This window comes from Syngnathus scovelli, chromosome 13 (genome assembly GCF_024217435.2).
Source record: "Syngnathus scovelli strain Florida chromosome 13, RoL_Ssco_1.2, whole genome shotgun sequence".
NCBI lineage: Eukaryota > Metazoa > Chordata > Actinopteri > Syngnathiformes > Syngnathidae > Syngnathus > Syngnathus scovelli.
Window position 1 is genome coordinate 8,590,294 of NC_090859.1, and position 20,290 is coordinate 8,610,583.

The 20,290-nt window shown below is 40.4% G+C and overlaps 1 protein-coding gene across 2 annotated transcripts in view; it reads right to left on the bottom strand.

Moving 5' to 3' along the window:
• The window catches only part of brinp1 (bone morphogenetic protein/retinoic acid inducible neural-specific 1), a 120,952-nt gene that overhangs the window by 58,568 nt on the left and 42,094 nt on the right, over window positions 1-20,290 (bottom strand). For both annotated transcript variants that reach the window (XM_049737468.2, XM_068652748.1), the window contains one exon: window positions 6,747-7,014. In XM_049737468.2, coding sequence (XP_049593425.1) covers window positions 6,747-6,964 — 218 coding nt within the window. In that variant the 5' untranslated portion in view covers window positions 6,965-7,014. The remainder of the gene's footprint in view (window positions 1-6,746; window positions 7,015-20,290) is intronic.

The following is a 20,290-nucleotide window of genomic DNA, read 5'->3' on the forward strand; positions in this document are numbered from 1 at the left end:
TTTTGTGTGTGTTTGTGTGGGTGGGTGAGTCCACAAAGCCCATCCGTGCTCACGCGCGTGACCTCACCGCCAGCGCTCATCTGTTTGATACTAAACACAGCAGACCTGCTTTCATGTCTCCGTCCATTACTGTACCACCCCCCCCCCGCTCACCTTCCTGTCGCATCCCCTAATGGCCTTCTATGCCCCTCCCCCAGGCCCCCACCTTGCTCTATTTTGTGTTCTTCTATTCCTTATTCTGTTTCATCCATCCTGACTTCCTGTCACCTCTCCGTCGCTTTCCCCTCCTGCGGCTACCATGGTAGTACACCTGCTGAATTAAACATGGCCCCGGCAAAATTGCAAACTCCATCAAATCAGCTTTCCAATTACAAACCGCTCATCCCGGCTAACGCAAGACGCCGAGTCGAGACGAATGGCGCACCTTGTTGCGGTGAGTCATGAAAAAAAAAAAAACATTAAAAAAAGGACGAACTGTGGTTTGATAGAGACCTTGAAATTCGAGAGTGAGGCTTGAGAAGTTTTCATATGCAAATGACAAGCCCGGATAATTCATTCAAGGCTCATCTGCGGACTGATTAGGCATAATTAACAATGTCGAGGAAATGTTCTGTTAGCGCAATGCATAATGCGCTTGTATAACGGCATATGTCACGATATCAAGAAGCCGAGAGGAAGGAAGTCCATTTCAAATACATGCAATGCCATTCCTTAGAGATCCATAGAGAGTCGATATCCCAAAAAGAAAAAACATTGAACTGTTGTGACTCTTCCCAGAAGTCGCTACATAAATCACCCAAACAGCACAGCGACGACTTATCCAGAAAATCTGTACAACATCTAAGAACTGCAGGTCTCTCTCGCCTCAAATCAAAGTCAGTGTTCATGACTCAACAATAATGACAAAAATGTCATCTATGGCAAAGTTCCAAGGCGAAAACCACTGCTCACCGAAAAGCAACGTAAAAGCTCATTTTACTTTTGCACTCAGACCTAACAAACCTTGAATACACACACCCTGAAAGACCGTTATCCCTGAGAGCACTTTGAAACCCACAGATGGATCTCACCTTCTATACACCAAAGCCATGGTCTATGTGGGCAATACAAAGCAGTACATGGAAATGAATGGGCAGTGCTGGCCAATGCAATAATTTGGTAGACATATCCTTGGCAGCATACAAAAGAATCAACAAACAAGAAAGCAGAGAGAAAAAAAAGTGATCGGGTTTGAAAGTAGACGACAAAAATCATCAGGAATGCAAATTTTGCGCTTTTAAAAAAAGCATGCTCCATTTCTGCAATTTGGGTACTTGCCACTAAGTGATTTTAGCAAACAAAACCCTTCTTTTTTTTTATCCCTAAATGGCATTTTATGAAGTATTAACAGACTCTTTACAAAAGAACATTAAAAAAACATTAATACCACTTATTGATTGATTTCAGTTGTTGCTTCTGAGAGTGGCCAAAGCTGTTATTAGGTTTCAAGGTCAGGTACTATTTCACACAGGGGCTAACTTTAAATAGTTCGCACATCATAGAAGGACGGAAACAACCAGCAGAGGCCGATTGGTGTGGACGTGCATCTTCGGGACACGTCAACGCCGATAAAAGTCGCAGGCAGTGACTCACCCGGAGAGCCAGCAATGTGCAAATGGGCAGCTTAACACCATGACCGACGGTTTATGCTAATTGGTCGCCACTGGCTTTAGGTTTTTGATTGTCATAGTGATCCAGTAATTAAGTCTGCGGCAACCGAGTTGCTTAAGGGGTATTTTTAAGCATCATCTTCATTAAATCATTTTATGCGATCGTTTGCAATGTTGAGTGCAGCTCAGTGGAGGTTGAACAATTTAGCATTATTTCAAAATGTTTGACTTTCGATAGTACAAACAAATAAAAGTCAAATGAGTGCTCAACCCAACATACAGTTAAGTTCAGACTATAAGCATCAATTGCAGGGGGTGCCTTGACATAAGAGTTTTTGGTGGCCTCAACTCGGGCAGCGTAGTCTGCACACGAGCACCTGGGACTTCTGTTAGCACACTTGGCATTTGTGCATTTGACTTTTTCTCGTTTAATACATCTGAGAGTGCATCGATGACTAAAATCTTTTGCCCCCATTGCTTGTGAATTTAAAGTAGGCCTAAAACAAATATAAATCATCTCCAACTCAAAAAATTAAATTGAGGAGGTCATAAGTCACGTTACCACTTCATTTTTCCTGGCTTTAACTTTTGCTGCTCAAATAAAGACATGGGCCCAATTTCCCAATTCTCAGCTTATCTTTAACCCTTCACCTTTTTAAATCAAATCTTCACACAAAGCATTCAGATCAATTTTCAGATCTGTTCTGTCCCTCATCCTGCTTTCGTATCACTGTGCTGTTTCTACTTATTTCTTCCTTCAGTCAAATTGGCAGCTTTGCTTTCCCCGCACATTTGCAAGGATTCGGCTTTCCCTGAACATGCAGTTTAATTTGGAAGATTGCTAGCAGTTCTCCAAAGGAGAGGCCAAGTATTCTTACTTCATGCTGTTTATTTGTCAGAAAAGTGCTTTCCAAACAGCTTCCCTGTGATTATCATTAACTTCAAGTAATAACTCTACTAGCTTAATGATAGCATACAATGGGATTTTAAACCATCAAACTACAATTATTTTAGCATAAATGCAATAATAACATATACAAATGGAACAATCCGAATTTTACAGAACTCAATATTGACTATTAATGAATAGCTATGTGACTTGTTTCTGTTTATACCAAGTTCTCCACTCTGCAAGCGTATGAGGACTTGATTCAGTTAGCAGTTCAATCGCAACAGCCTGTTTTTGCTCAGACTAGCATCGCTCATTCTCTCCCTTGTACTCCATTATGAGCGACCAATGTGTTTCATACTCTTTGTTTGTTCTATCTCAGGTTCTTGCTTGCCCCACACCAAAATCCAATATAAATGCAAATCCGGAGGCCATTAATGCATTCTGAAGGCCTCGATTCGGCATTGTACTGTAATCAAAGACGAGAGCTGGAAGATGTTATTTCGACATGAAAAATATTTATGAAAATGCACCCTTTTGATTGATTGCTCTTTTTGAAGCGTTTCCCGTCCAATCTGTTAAATATGCGGGCGGCGTAATGACCTGTGGAGAAGTATAAAAGATATCTGATATCAAATAAAGCAACCAATCTTTCACTTTATTTAAAGGCACACTGTTTTCACAGTAAAGAAGGAGGAATATATTCTACTGGGAAAAAAAAAAACTCATTTAAAATGGAAAATTGGGCCAAGGCATATTTTACTGCACCATTTTCAGACGCTTGCAAATCTCTCTATCGTATTTATCATCGCTACGCTAAATTATAGAATGAAAATTGCCTTCACATACGCAACTATAGTCATGTTTAAAGCTATTATATGATTTTTATTAGGATTTTCATGCTCTATAATAAGCTTCATGCCAAATATCGATACAGTGCCTTCTGCTTGTCAAAGGTCATGGCAAAGTATAAAAATACTTGCCTGTATTTTATTAGTATTGTAACTTTGCAGCTGTAATTATTATTATTAGATTTTCAGACTCCAGGAGTCCCAGATCTCGTGGAAAGACCAAACTATACTACAAGTACTTACATTGATAGTCTAAATTATATGAATGAGTCAGAAAATGCTGTGCTGGCTGTACAATACGGCAATAAGCAAACATTCATAATAATAATAACAATAATAATAATAACAATAATAATAATTGTTGAGTCTTCTTTGGTGAGCCACATCAAATGCTCTTGCAGGACCACGTATGACCTGCAACAAACTCAGAATGTGGTCCGCAGCTTAAAGATTACAACAGCATTGATGATTACAAGTCGCCGTGGACTTTTTGAGACTCTTAAGTGCGGCGGGAGAGAATAATTGGTGCCTTGTGGCTCTCCGCTCCCCCCTAGCCAAAGCCACTGACCTTTTCAAAGAACGAGACAAGAGGCTGGCACCTCCTTAAGCAGTGTTTATCTTCTGTATTAGGCGCCGCGCCCATGTTATTAGAGATGGGCCAGATTTGTTTGTCGCTGATCAATTTGGCCTTGTCCAAGCACTGTTCCTCGAGGGTAATCCTTTGCGATATGAGACGCCAAGGGGAAAAAGGAAGGGGGAAAAAAAAATAGGACGTGTGCTTTCTGTCACTCTGCGAATCTGATTCGACCACTTTCAACCTCTAAATCGCCGTGGCCGACAAGGTCTCCGGGGAAATTTACAAAGCTATTCAGTGCTCATTGGCGCTTAAAGGAGAGCGCGGTAGGAGCGAGCGTTGTGGTCGAGGCTTCATTCCGACAAAACACTACAGCACCTGATGTCGCTCGTTTGCTTCCCCATCGCTGCTTGAAGATGCACTGATCTGCTACTCCAACACACAACCAGAGTCACCGGTCAATTTGTGCCGGTGGGTCGGCCAGTTTCGAGTGTTCACTGCAATTTGTCTCCATGGTGGTTGTGTGCATGCTGACAGCAGTCACACTGTGCATCAGTGTGTGAGACACATCCTATATCTTGTCTTTCCAATGCAAGTGAGTAAGTCCTCTTAGCTCCGTGGACTGCTAACCTAATGGTAAATTTGGCTTTGGTTACCATAATGACCAGCAATAGCCTGAGCTTTCTGACTCGTGAAGCTTGGTGGCTTGCCTTTGGTCATTGCGCTTACAAGTGTATGCGGAACAGCGGATTGGAGTGTAGGATAAAGCCAACTGCTTGTTTTTATCTCTTTTAGGTAACAAACATAGCAATAAAAACGAATTAAGTGAGCCACATTTTTCCCCCCACTCATTTCTAAGTTCTTTAGACTTAAAGCTGATAAGGCCCGATCGTCTTATGTCTCCTTCTGAGAGCAGAAAGTATAAATTGTTTCCCCTATTCAGAATTATTGATGGTACAGTCCTACTGTCAACCTTTACCATCATACACGCAAGGACAAGCAAACAAATCATTTTTTTGTTTGCAGTAACATCCTTGGTGGAGTTTTGCATTCTGCTACAGCATCTCTTCACTTTCAAAGCCAATTATAAAGCATCTGATTTTTTACTTTGATCGATTAGTCATCTGAACTCTTACAGCTAAAGATTAAATAATATATTGCTTTGCCAAATGAGAAAATATTCCAAACCTTTTTTCATGTAATTGTCTTGTAAATAGGAAAGTCTAGATGGCTAGATTTAAAGGTACAAATAGTTTGCCAGGAAGGGAAGACGATACCGGGGCATAACAACTTCCCCCAGCGTCTCCCTCCGTGCAAACACAGCCTGCGTTTTAATAAACCCACGCAGCATGCTGCACCGCATCCACCGGACCTCGGCTAAGAAGTCTCGCCTCTGAGAATCGCATCCCTGCCGAAACAATCCCTGCTCCAGTCGAGAAACGTATTATGCAAATGTATTGTTTACTGTTACATGTGACAACATCGGGGCTACGAAAACCCAAAGGGGAACAGGCAGGCACAGTGGCGACTTTCCAAGAGGAGTGAAATAGCACAAACCCGGGAGGGGAACAGTCAAAAGCAACATGGCGATTAACTTGAGTTTTATGACTTGGGTATTTCTGCACTTCTGAGTTTAGAGGCGGCAGGAGAATGCAAGGAAAATTCTAAGATGCACCTGCACTGCATGTGAGGAAAAAAAAAAGAAAATACGTACAAAGGTCAGTGAATCTTCACATATTATGGGACTTAAATTTGCAAATTCATATATTCCGTTTCAACCAAATGACATGGTTACAATTTTGTTTTGCTAGCCAAAGCAATACAAGTACTGGGGTGATATGGAAACCTCGCTTTGGTTAGTTCCCAATGTCTCTTCATTCCATTGGCTCTTAAAATTTAGAAGACCGTCAGTGGAACTGGTGGTACCCTGTGGCTTCGTGGGTGCACAGCAAGCACTCTAAGGGGGCCTGAGCAGCACTAACAAAGCCAGGTTCCCCGGGCTGCTTCTCACTGTACACTAATCTCGGATATACTGTATATAATTTTTGGAATACCGATATACCTCCAAAGTGATGAACTGTGCAACATGTGTGTCGCTCAAAACTCTGAAAAATATTTGTAAAGTGTGGGGGAAAGTTAAATTGGGAGATTCTACAAAAAAAGGGTGGAACTCTTTTCTACAAAAATAAAAATAAATTATTCACAAAAAATGTAATGTGGTTGAGTTTTAAATGTGAATGTGCATCTCTGATCATGAACACAATATATAAATTAAAGCAGGTGTTGTTGCTTTCACAAGGGCCGGTTGGCTTTGGAGGTCAGCATGACCGTTTTATAATTCCAAAGTTATGCCTTTGCAACACAGCCCAAGTGTCCTTGTACAAGACTTGGAACCCTTAAGAGCTTGTGACGAGCTGCTTTGCACCTTGCCATCATCACCAGCGAGTGGTTGTGGGTGTGAGTGGCTTGCATAAGAGGCGATGCAATGAAATGCTACGAGGCGCTTTTGGACTTAAGGGCTATAAAAATAGAGCTATAAATGCCCTCTATTTATGGAGGGTGTTTCGGCGTGGTAAAGTCCAGCTACTTGGCGATTGTTATTCTGCTTGTCAGAAAAAAAACATCCCCCCCATTCAAAGTAAGCAAGCATCAGCCTCATCAATATCTAATAAGTCGCGACAACACGCCACGATAAAAAATGCATAGTTAGTAGGTTAAAAATGTACATGCAGCTTTTTGCAAGTGGCATCTGAAAATAGTGCGCGGCGTCAGCGAACACTCACCTATAAATTTTATATCTGGTCGTGAATCCTTGGCGGAATCTATCCACAAAGGACAGATAACTGCGTGAGTGGTGGAACGGTCCGCGGTCGGAGATGAGCCAGTCATACTGCTTGGCAACATGTTGCTCAGTGGCCAATGGGTCCTGGCGGGAAGACTGAACTGTTATATGGTCCCATATAAACAGGAAGCAGATGACCTCAATAAACCTCCAGTTCATGCTTTTTTTTCAGCCGCTCTCTGTTCATTCTCGCTCCATTATGTGGAGACCTGATGGGAGAGAGAAGAAGAAAGGGGAGAAGGGGAAAGGAGGGTGAAGAGAAAGACAGTCATTACATGACAATTTGGGCTATATATGAGGTTAATTGTCCTCGTACAAAGAAAACATAAGCATGCTTTCACATTTGTGCTCTTCAGGTCTGTCAGATATGACTCATCACATGGTGTTATCAGATGTGTTGTCAGTTTAGCATTTAACTAGTTCGCATGTTGGCGGCTTTAGAATTGTGGCTAAGGTTGGGGTGAACGAATTGAGAAAAAAAAAAAAAAAATCATCCGGACAAGAGAAACAAACCAAAAAAGCACCCGAGACATACCCTTTACTTTACTGTTATCCATCACAAGCAAGTACCAGCCCTCATTTTTTCGACAAACTGCCGTCTGGATAAGGTATAAAAGATTGCATAGTTAATTTTAGTCTGGCTACATTTTGGCTTAGGTTCACTCTTGGTTCAAATTTGCATTTTTATTCATCTCATCAAAGATGGCCCATTAAAAAAAGCTTTTGGCATGCACCAGGTTTCAGATGACAGTTTTCACAAAACAAAGACCCACTCATAACGGCATTAGATATTGTCATAAAGAAAATCTAGAACGCGTTAGCAGCTAACATTTCAATGATGTGACTCGAGGACTGTTTTCCAATCGTGTTACTTATTAAATAAATCAGTGTATCACAATCACTGTCCCTCAGGATATTAGCGTTTGGTGAGGTCTACAACGATCCAATGTCATTATGAATTAATACTGGCGAAAAACAAACAATCATCACGTGCGCAAATGCTCGCAAGTATTGGCCAGACAATTACCAACAAACATGAAATTTGACTTTACTAAGAGGCAAAACAAATGAATGCCCCTCGACTAAATGCAAAAATTAAAATAAACGCTAGAAAAACTTGAAACATTTCATTTAAAAAATGAAAATCTATACAAAATGTGTGAGTACCTATAGAAAAGTTACTAAATGTTTACTGAGCAGCAAGAAAACAATTAAAGACAGCCTGCATGACTGTTGTATTGCTCTCAATAGCAACAAGTCATTATAATAGTAAACATGAATACGTTTCTATGAATTATTTAGCGCAAGACCTTCGGGGATTATCCTCAACTCACCCAAAAATAAATCTAAATAATGACAACATACGGTTTGCACATTCAGATTCAGAGAATCATGACTACAATGGAGACGAGATAATTCCTTGGTGTGTTCAAACTAGACTGCAATGTAATTCATAATTTACAAATCTTACAAGCTGTGAGTAAGACAAGATGAGAACAATATTCACAAAATCTTGCTCCTCAGAACATTTTAATGCTACACTTTCTCTTTGTGGAGAATTCCTGCATTAATATTCTCTCGCAAGTTAAATCAAGCCACTTAGTTACCGATAAAAGAAATTACCAAAAGAAAAAATTGTAATTGCGTTGAAAGAGCTGCGCCCCTTGGCCAAGGGAGGGATGGTCGACAGAGCGCTATCAAGTATGACTGTGTGAAATCTTTCCTATTTCATGCTTTATTACACAATAACATTGTAAAAGAGTAGACTAAATGTAATGAGGCTAATCTGTTCCTACTAAATAGATGATGTACAACTCGATACCTAACGAATATCACTGGTGCACATAAAATTGTCTTGCACAGGACTCTATAATATTCGTAACTAAGTTTAAAAATAAATGTTCTTATTACAGAAGAAAAAAAACACTGATACTATCAATATGTGAATAAAAAATAGTATTCTTCACATACCACGCAGAAAAAATAATTTTGCATTGATTCTGAATGGCTAGAGTATTTAATCGAGTCAGTGTTACTTCATTGACTAATGTCATATTGAAAAAAAAAAGGTGTCAGTTCCAGTACCAGTATCACGAAATATAGCTCAAACTAAAAGTGATCACCTAGGAATAAAAACTGTGAACTCAGCTCTCAGCGCCCACTGAACCTTTTGAAAGAATGTGCAGAGTAAGTGATGACGAGACCATTGAGATTAGACTTGCCAAAAAAGAATGATCACTGATAATGAGTCATGAATCTTCGAGTACAACCTGGAGACCAAACAGCAGAGCCTTCAATTGGAAGAATTTGACGTCACCAAATACACTAGTGCTGGAACTTTGCTTACATAAGGCGACTTGAAAAGGCAACTTTGGAGTAATACACGTTTCTAATGAGATAAAAACGTACATTGATGCAGCAATGTGAATATGTTGATTTATACAGCTCATACCAGTTGCCGACTGGTGGTATGCAAAACTACTACGCATTTTGGAAGTGGTGACAGATTCGTGACCTGTGCTGTGGTCCACCCGGAGGGTATGAAATTTTAGCTACCTAGCGTGTCATTTCCCTCTTGAATCCCCAAACCTCCTGGCGTGAGTACATTTACATTTGTATTGTCACAGGATGAGAATAAACCCTCCGTCCTATTTCCAAAGACACGATTCTGTTGGCGCATTAAGATCTTTATACCTCCCGCTGCCATGAAATGGTGTTCATCCAATGCTGTATTTTCTGCAGATAGTTGGACAGCGGGACTCTTTAAACTTTGCTTTACTGCCAGGAAAAAAGGATTCCGAATCAGCTAATAGCAGCACGAATATAACATGGCTTCTTCAAGGGTAGCAATAAGATAGTCATGTTAGCAATGAGCAACCAACAAATTTGAGCATGGCTGTGTTTATAATGACACAAAGTCATGGAGTTTTTTTATTTATCTATTAAATTAAATAGAAATCTCTGACAATTATTTTTAACACAGAGAAGCAGTGCACACATCCAGCACTAAGTATGCCACATAGGTTTCCGGATTGTGCTTTCATTGCTCCTTTGAGGACTGTCGTCAGATTGTAGGAAGGGCTTTTCAATGCCGTCCAAAGGACGACCAAATCATTCGCAAACCTGCAGGACAACTAGATAAAGGCTATCGAACTGAAAAGCACATTTACAAAACACAGATCAAAGTACAATAGAATGAGGCTGCAGGATGGTGCTATACCTGCATTTACGTGAGTGCGTCTATTTATTATTTCAAAAAAAAATATATATATATATATATATATATATATATATATATATATATATATACATTTTTTTGGATTTTATATATATATATATATAATATATAATTGGTTCCACGTCCTCAGCTTTTGTCTTAATGATCAACAAAAAACACAAATTAAAAAGGTACACCTACAAAGTTTCCAAGGTACTTCCCTTTCACCTTTGAAAAGTGCGTGTTTGAGGACATAAAGCAACAGAGTCAATCAAGCGCCCCGCTGTAAATATTGACCCATCGATTCTGTGTTTTCTGTTGTTTTTCCTCTTCCGTTTACATCCCGAGGCCAGATTTGATATGCGTTTCACAAAACAGCCTGGCGGCATGTCGTAAATAAAGGCCATCTTGTGCTGTTTGCAGATTACAGCTTTTTCCAGAGTGGATTAGCGAAGACGAGGGGAGTCGGTGAAGAAAAAGCGCAAGCTCTAAGGAGTGGATCGTGTTGAATAAGAAACACAGGAGGGAGGATGTCTGCTTCAGGAAATCAAGCAGACAGGACAAGGGAGGGCTTGTTGTCACTATCGCCTGTCTTAAAGCAGCCCTATTCATGCGCCGGCTCCTCCTCCGTCATTCAGGTTCATTCAAGGGGATTCAATTTCCATTCTGGTCCCATCACTTGCTTTGTCAATCCCATCTTCTCCCCCTGTGTGCCCGCCTCAAAGCGTCCCTCTTCATTTCCAAAAAGTTCATAAGAATCGAGAGTCTTGTTCTATGTATCTGAATTCGGAATCCCAGTCGCGAGAAAGATAAATGGAGACTGAAGTGTTTTGGAGAAGACAGACAGACGGCAGGGATGCTGCACGACTCGCTTTGCCTATTTTTTAAACTGCATCTGATCGCCATAATTATCAGGGCTCATTTCAGGCCAAATGATCCGCCATTTTAAGGGCTTTCCAGAGTGGACCCACTAAAAACACAATACACAAAGCTTGACCGAACTTTATGAAGGATCAACCTGAAGAGACCCCAAAGCCAAAAATGCATACATTATCATCTCCTGATGCTCTTAAATATATCATCCATCGAGCCATCCAACTTTCCCAGGAGTGCTACAACCGTTCATCACTGCTTGCCAGTAGTTAATATATCGATGTTTTCTATTGAATTCTCCCCTCCTGACACACTCACATTGAAATCAAAAGGACACTCGATTGAAGGACACACCGTCGTCCAGTAATTGGTTGACAGAGAACAGTCTCAATGGTACTGCTTGGCAGAACAGTGCCTTTCGAAACACAAAAACATTAGTCCCCTCGATGGAGGTAATAACCTTGATGCATCACCTCTCAGGGGTCCAGTTGAGGGAATAACCCAATGTAAATCTAAATTCCGAGAACGATGATCACACAGCTTTCAGCCATGTGCGGAAAGGCGTGGTAATGGTCTGCCACTTGCAATTGCCGGGAAGTAACAGAAGAAATCGAGGACTAGCCGTGGCTAACTTCATTTGGATTGGATTCCATATCCCCCCACCACCACACATCACAGTCTCTTGACATGGCTGCTACTTGGGGGGTGGGGGGTGGGGGGGGGAGCTGTGATGGCACCCTGACCTTCGCAAAACGTGGCTGAGCAAGCAGCATACTTGATAATTAAATTCCCCTATCTGGTCAGCAACCAATCAGCTCCGTTCCAAGATCAATGGCCGAATTTAAAGAGCAAACTAATTCAGTAATGGTCACAGTTATTCCAATTTACCTGTGGGTTGAATTATTGCAAAAACGAGGAGGAGCATTATATGATTGTTCCCCCCCGTATTAGCAGCAACGGCACAGAGGCAGTTTATGAGACGCTTCTTATAGCGGGGAACGTCTCTGTCATAAAGCAAACTAATTAATAAGATTTCAGAGACAGCATGAGATCAGTCGCTATGGATGTGCCAAGGCTGCATGTTTTTTCACTGTTATGCAGATAAATTGGCCACCAGAAAGGCTGTAAAATACAGCATGGAATAAAGAGGAAAAAAAAAAAAACTAATTCATTTGCTCCGTGAGGGAACTGGCAACGAGGGAAATAAAAACATTGCCAGCCTTTAATTATTTTTGTTCCTCAAGTCTATTACTTAAAAAAACAAAAAAACGGAGCTTGTGAATGAAAGACACTCAACATTATTGTTATTTGAAGCTGACAATCAGAAATGAAGATCAAAGTCTGCAGCGACTGTGAAGTTTATAGAGTGACTATGGATTTTAAAGAGCACCGTGGGAGCTCGTACAGCGACTGGACTATGGCCCTTATAGTGCAGCTATAGAACTTCAACAACAACTATGGAGTTTGTAAATCTTTTATTGACCATAGACCTCATGGGCTATGGAGATTAAATGGCAGAATGGAGTTTACAGAATATATTTTATATTGACAATGGCAATTAGAGAGTGCATACAGGGATGATGCACTACATCCATGCAGCATCTATTGTCTATTGAATTTATACACCAACCAAGATTCAATTCATAAGACTATCAAGGCTAGACGACAAGAAGAGGCTCATAGAGTGACAATGGAGCTTCTGCATACAACAAAGGGGCTTGAACTGGAGCTATGGAGTTTGTGCAGCTCATATACAGCATTGTCTACAGGGCTTGTATATAAAAAGAATCGGAAGATTCCCCCTGTGGTTCTAGGTTTGAGCGATTTGTCACCAAATTTGTCCGTGCTGCCGCTTCACGCGACCGTGGCTGCCTCACAGATGAAGATTGATCATTTGTCAAGTCACAAATTGGCTTTCAAGTGCTTTCTCTAATTACCCTGTGGTTTTATTGATGAGAAACCGCTGACTGTTTTCCTTGGATTTACCTCAGTAGGCACAAGCTTTTTTTTTTTTTTTTAAATACGTCTTCTCTCGCCAAAAAGACATTAAGGGAAGGGACATTCAAGCGAGCCACCCTGACAGATTGCACTCATCTGTTCTGCTGGAATAATATATGACGAGAACGTACGCGAGCAGATTCCCTTCCCTCAGTGGCGTCCCATAATGCACCGAGAAGAGCTCCCGACACGATTCCAAGCAGCTCAGAGGATGTCGATGACAGGTGCTCACTGTGTTGCTCCGCCGTGCTCGCGCATGTAAATGTCAAGCGATGTTATCTAATGTAAGCTAGCCCACTGACCCAAAAGGAGTCCATTGTGGGAGCGCGTGAACACAGAGATGTTATCTGACAGTGAGAGCATTACAATACACTGACAAAAGTGGACATAAAAAAATAAAGAAAATAGCAAACTGGTAAATACAGTACCATATTTTCTGGACTATAAAGCACACCGGCTCTTTTAAAAACGCTGTCCTTATATAAGTCGCACCGGACTATAAGGCGCACCATTAATGCATCATGTCAGATTTTTAATCCAAATCAAATCATTCTCCATTTTATCTTTTTTATTTCAACTTCATACGCAACAAATTACGTTATAATCACAAAATAATGACCCAGAGTCTTTTTGATTCATGATTCATAGTCTTCAGCGGGCCACTTATGATTGATTTCATGACACAATGCTACGGGCCAGTTTAAATTTAGGAATTTGGTCCACATACAAGGCGCACTGGACTATAAGTAGCACTATCGGCTTTTGAGAAAATGTTTGGTTTTTAGGTGCACCTTATAGTCCGGAAAATACGGTATATTACTTCACTTACAGTGCGGTATATAAAATGTCATCAAATAAATATACTTTATCCACAATGGGTCAAGACAGCAGTTCAGAACTTTCAGAAAGGGACTATTCAACTATTTATCTGGACCTCTGGATTTATCTGGACCTCCTGCATGTATGAATGGGTCTCCGTAGGGACTCAGTTCACCTCAGCACCCATTAACACTTTCCAATTGTTATTACCTGACGAATTAGACAGCGTTTCCAGGGTATCTCCCCACTGCGACTGATCTGTCACCTTTCGTTCATGTCATAATGAATTCATGTCTCACTGCGGGTGTCGCCTCGTTGCTTGTGATCAAAGCGTTGCGAGGAGACTGTGAAGATTGCAGTTGAAGTGAGGAAAGATGTACGCAAAAAAAAAAAGAGAGTAACATCTTATCAGGCTGAGGCTCATCCTATTCCGGTAACGGAGAGAGAGGGAATAAATACGAGTCGTTTTCCCATTCCTGGGGTTTTATCGGAAGATGACGCTTGAGCGGAATCATGTCATTGCCCCCTCCGACTTGCGCTTTTACCGACAGATGTTCATATATCACAAGGAAATATATGTAATGAAAAAATGGGGAAGAAAATGAAGAACAGCTGCTGCCTTCTCAAGGGATGCAACCGGCCGCATAATGCGCAGAGAGGTTTTTGTCCAGCTGCAGCAGGTTTATTTTTGCACTTCCTCTGATGAGGTGCCATCCCTGAATCTAGCGACCTCATTTCTTCCCAATTTGCTGTTTACTTTCCAATTCGCCCGCCTGACGAATTACTAATGAGCAGACTTGGGGGCTGACAGTTTCTTGGGCGGGCAGAGCAAATCAAGTGTTAAGCCAGTGTCCTGCCGCCTCCCACTCTTCCTCCATTCAAAGTCATACATTTTGTGGAAATGAGGGGGAATCAGAAGAACAAGCGAAGAGACTCGCAGGGTTCCATAAGTTGGCTAAATCGACCGAGATGCCCAGCAGATGGTTTCTTCTGAGTGACTTCCATCGCGATTCCTTTCAGATTAAGAATTGCAAAGCGAAACGGGCCGACATTACCAGTGCCTTGTGTCACCAATATCAATATTGTAAAGGCTCTTTTGTATCTTACTGAGCTCAATCACAACCACAGACGGTACCAGCCTATCTTCTGCCAACCAGCATTTAGAAGCCAACTTTGGAATCACACAGATGTGCTTTGTCAGCTCTGTTAAATAACGAGACATTACGTCACCCAATGACTTCGCCCAGAAGAAGAAGGACAACTATCCAGAAAAATAGAGGACATCCAACATTTGTTGCCTTCTTTTTAGAGCTGCCAATTTTTCAACATTGTAAACATTCCATTAGACTAAACAACCAGAATCATATTCTCTGGGCCAAGTTTGTTAAACACACAAATAATTAGTTGGCGGGAGTGGTCTTTCTTAGTCTTTCTTATTAAGAAAAGAGGATTGCAGTCAGTAAACAAATGATTGCATGCTTTAAGCAGACCAGAAGAATCACATCCATGGTTTTAATATCTCCAGTACACTTGAATATTGTAATAGTCTTTTAATTGGGCTCCCTCGAAAAATCATCAAACAGTTGCAGCTCATTCAGGATGGTTGCATCAAATATCTATTATCAAAATTACAGATGACAGCAATAACCAAAGAAAAACTAGAAAAACTTCTGTAAATACGTTGTCTAAAAATAAGACATTTAAATGACATGACGTTTGAATTGATCTTCCAGCCCACCCTGACAACGGCACACTTCATTTGAAAGCTCTGAATAAATAGGAGGAAGGAGCTGACTCGTAATGAGAGTGCCGCGGCGGCCTAATTATAAATACAGGTCATGTTTTTCCTTCTCACGATTTTTCGATGAAATCGCCCTGAGCAGTGAACGGAACAGAATTACAAACCGAAATTGTCTGTCAGGACATTCGGCGATTCACACTGAAGGCTGCTAACCTTGTGAAACAAGCACATACTGAAGCGAGAATACTGCAACAATAGTTGAGCTTGTCTTGTTAGGCTTCGAACTCAAGGTGGGTAGAGAAGCCAAGAATTGCAACATTAGGATATTAGGATGAAAGTAAAACTAATAACTTTACTTGCTTAGGTGCAATTTAGGTTTAGCAATGGAACAGCTTTACATTTGTTTCCAATGTAAACATTTGAGATTTGAACAGCTTGGAAGTCAACCATCATGACAAATTGACTTGATTTAAGACTTTGACAAAATTTGCTTCTTTCATTATTTTATCCTTCATACTGAATACAAAAATTAGCAAGGTATCCAAATAAATAAAATATAAAAATGACTAATAATTCACACTCTTTTAAAAATAAATGCAAATTAAATTGAATTCAAAATTTGGCCTTCGTTTCATTTTTTTCAGCAAATAGAAAGTCAACTTGCCACTTCAGCTCTTTTGGAACTGAGGCACAGCACTAAGGATATTTCATGTTAGAAAGATTTGTCCACGTTTTCCAAAACCGCCGGCTCACTGTAAGTAGTTTACTTCTCGACTTGTCTGCAAATGGATGTGATAGACGGAACGCAACCTTTTTGCGAGCTGCTTCCATTGTCTTGTTCCCAGATGGCAACGCAAACAACCCATCTGGCGCGTCACTCTCCGTGAGCCCTGCAAATGCGTACTCCATTGAGTCTTTGAGAAGTTGCACAACGCACGTCCATCTTGATTGCATAAATCCGCATACCACAGAGAAATCTCTTATTTCTGCTTCCTGTTTCACCTGTTCTTCCCTGCGGTTATCCTCGGCAAGAAACGCCCTCTTGATACAGGTTAGAGCAGCCATTCCGAGTGTTAAGATTGGAAATAGAGTGCTCTTGACCTCCTGCCTTTGAAATTCTCCCACCGCCACCGAAACTCCCTCGAGCTGTCTTCTTTTTTTTCCGGCTCAGAGGCTTTTGCCACAGGGCTCGCAGTTCTAATTTTCATCTCCGTTCTTTTCAAGATGGAAGGCAAAGACAATCTCACAATGGGCAACAATGTGGTTTCTCAAAATGTTTCATACTCGCCGAAATGCATGACTGAAGGTCGTTCGTATGTCTGTGACAAACTTGCAATTCTGTTCTAGTGCCTTTTAAAAGAAGTGTTATTTATATTTAAGCTACTTAAAGTAAACTGGAAAAAGTCTCAAGTCCTTATCTTTCTGCTGCCAAATTACTCACTGGACGTGTCAGCAGAATATAAATAAAGTATTTTGAGGGGGTCCTTAGTTTAGAAGTGAGTTTTGCTCCTATATTGTAAACTTGTATTTTAGAGTACTGAAAAAATCATTTAAGTTGGTTCTTTCAAAACAATTTGCTGAGTTACAATACGAGGTACAATTGATTCTGCAAACTCTGGTGAAAATGAGGAAACAGGAAAGACAATTTTCACATTGTCAAAATTTAAATATTTTGTTGAATTGCCCAACTTAAATTATTTTCCAAGTTTGTTACATTAAATTTTGAGTCAACTATAGTTTTTTTTTTTTAGTGTACAGTTTTGTAACCTGAATTTGTCCAGGAGTCAGGCTGGTACTTTAGCACTAATAAGTGAAGTTATTATTGTTTTGTTATAATTTATGTATTCTTAAGTATGAGTACTCGAAATATTTGAATGACAATTTTTACAAATTCACATATTTTCTGCTGTTTGATTTTTTTAAAAATCACATGATTATAAATACACAGTAATTTCAGTAAAAGATAAAGTCTTTCAAGATGCAAGATTCGCATGTAAACTAGTCAGCTCTGACCATTCCTGTAATTCTGCAAGCCTAGTCGTGACTGGATTTATTTTTAGCCCTAGCATGATCAAGATTGTTGTGCAGCAAACTGTGCATTTTTTTTTCTGCTAACGACTGCACGAAAGTGCTGTGTTGCCTTTTCTGCGCCCTACATGGGAGACGTGGCGGCATGCTGAGTGTGCACGTTGCGAGAACACGATACAGTGCCGCTAAGCTTCACCTGGGCCATTCTCTCTCTGTCATTACCACTAACAACAGTAACTCCATCAGCACAGACTGCACTCGCAGCATCTGTGGGAATATAATGCTCTTCATCTCCTCATGGACTTGTGTCAATGTACAGCAGCCGCCCTCTAAATATTGTTTGGAATCCACACTGTAAATGCACAGTTTGTGTGCATCCACATACGATCAGCGAAGTGGAAGAGATGAGACTAACTAACTAACACTGATTCCAATAGCAAAAGAAACTGAAACTGTCAAACAAATAAAAAAGGAGTGTTAATCTACTCAAACTGCACGTGAGAAAAAGTGTTGATTAGGAACAGAGGCCTTCATTTCACAAGAGTTTACAGCTAGCCAAAAAGGACGATTATGGACAAATGCGGCAAAAGGCTACATATAGAAATACATAAAAGGATAAACATGGACATAGCTAAAAGCTTCAGTTTTGTTTTTGTTTTGTCTTTTTAAATACATTTTAGCCTAAACATTGACCTGCTTGTGCTACAGTGCTGCTGTTTCGGTGAGCAACAGAGTTCAAATTGGATTGTTCAATTTTGCCATTTATGTTTTACAGTACGTACAATAATTAAAATATTTCTGTGTATCATTGCGTAAAGTCTACTTCAGCACAATAAAAAAAATAACAGAAGCAGCGACAATAAAAGGCCCAATGTCAATTGAATCATTGGAAATATGATTTGAATCTATAATCATAAATAGCTAATTAAATGTTAGCATCTACATTTTCAAGTGCACATCATTACTATGTCAGCAATTAGACTGAAAACTGAGAGAAATACAAACCTTTTCTATCGTCTGCTTGAGAAACACTCATAGAACTGCACAGGATATGAGTGCTAAAATGACATGTTTTCCAAATATGGGTTTATTTGGGTTGCTTTATTCTGAGTTCTTTTTTCCAAAGAACAAAAAATATATAAGATGATTGAAACAGCTCCACTTGAGTTATATGCTAAAATTAGGAGAAGTAGACTGGCAGAGTGTGCTAAAGGTTTTGTGCATATTCAACAACTTATTGTGTGTGTGTGTGTGTGTGTGTGTGTGTGTGTGTGTGTGTGTGTGTGTGTGTGTGTGTGTGTGTGTGTGTGTGTGTGTGTGTGTGTGTGTGTGCGTGTGCGTGTGTGTGTGCGTGTGTGTGTGTGTGTGTGTGTGTGTGGGTGGGTGGGGGGGGGTTAAAAGCACTCAAGCTTCTTGCCTGGTGGAAATCAAAAGACATATTGCAACACACACTCTAGTATTGGCTTTATTGCCATCGGATGATTTGCGATGCGCAAACATCTCAAAAGCAAAACAATTCATTTTTTTCCTGAATGTGTTTTATAATTGTTCAAAGACAGCCCATGGGGTGAAACATAAAAGCCTCACAATTTCATGTCAGGCAAAATATTGCATGTTTCTTCACAAAGATGAAGCACTTTTGGGGCAATATTGAACATTATTACCAGGATATTACACTTTATTTCAAGTTTGAGATATTATGGCCAAAGGCAATTAAAGCTGGCACAACATAACCTGATATTATTTAATACTACTCAGGGAAATTTATTTACAACCTGAAGTATGTATGAAAAAATAATGTTATTCTGCTGAAATACAGATTGAGGCATGTTATACTTACGGTACATAATGAAAGAACTGACTGCACAAGGACATCATTAAGAGCTGATCACGTTGGACTATAAAGAAAAATGTAACGTCGATCTAAGGGAAGGGATTATTTGTTCAAGTGAAGACAGTCAGAAAACAAATGCGCCTTTATGTTTCCTAAGTGCTCAGAAAAATTTGACTTTTACAATAACACACAACTAAGTAGGAACATAACGTGTACGAAGAACACCACTTTTATATTCTTCTGTTCACGTGTTATGGTAGGTGCTGCTGTTTTGGTTAGCAACATTCTTCACATGAACTCAGCAGTTAATTTTTTGAGGTCCAAAATGTTGTTGTTTTTTTTCTGAGGGGTAAAGGGAAGCGTCAATTTATGATTTATTTTTGTCCAGCTGTTCATGGCCCGCCGTTGGGATTTTAGAGGTCCCATATGTTCCCCTTAAAAATCATTGCACAAAGCCAGTAGGACTTTTGAAGTCATATAATTGCACTCAACTTTTATCCTGTGTCAAATTCCATTCCTCCTTCGGGCTCAAACTTCCCCCAACACGCTCCATCTCTGTCACCCCAATTTCCCCTGAAATACAATTCAAACACTTCAGACTCGTAATAGGTGTGCTACATGATGACCATGTGTCAAGATTAAAGAATGGCTACTCCCCATCCTGACGGGAGAAAATAGCATTCCTATAATTACTGATAAAACCGGCGCACTTCCTGCTTCCTCTCTGTTCGCCTGGCCTTCGTGTCAATGTGCAAGGCTGAGTGATTTAAGCTGAAAATGGCCCTGCTTCCTTGGCACTGCTGATATTGCAGTTTAGTTGAGGGAATTCAGGGCCAATTGACCAGCTTTTATTCACCTTCCAATTGCCGTCTCCTTTGAAGTGAGACCACGCCGTACTCGAGCCGGGCCGCCGCTTACCAAGAGGAGCTCGCTCCGCAACAAATCTCGTTGATAGTACACGTCTCTGAACATTCA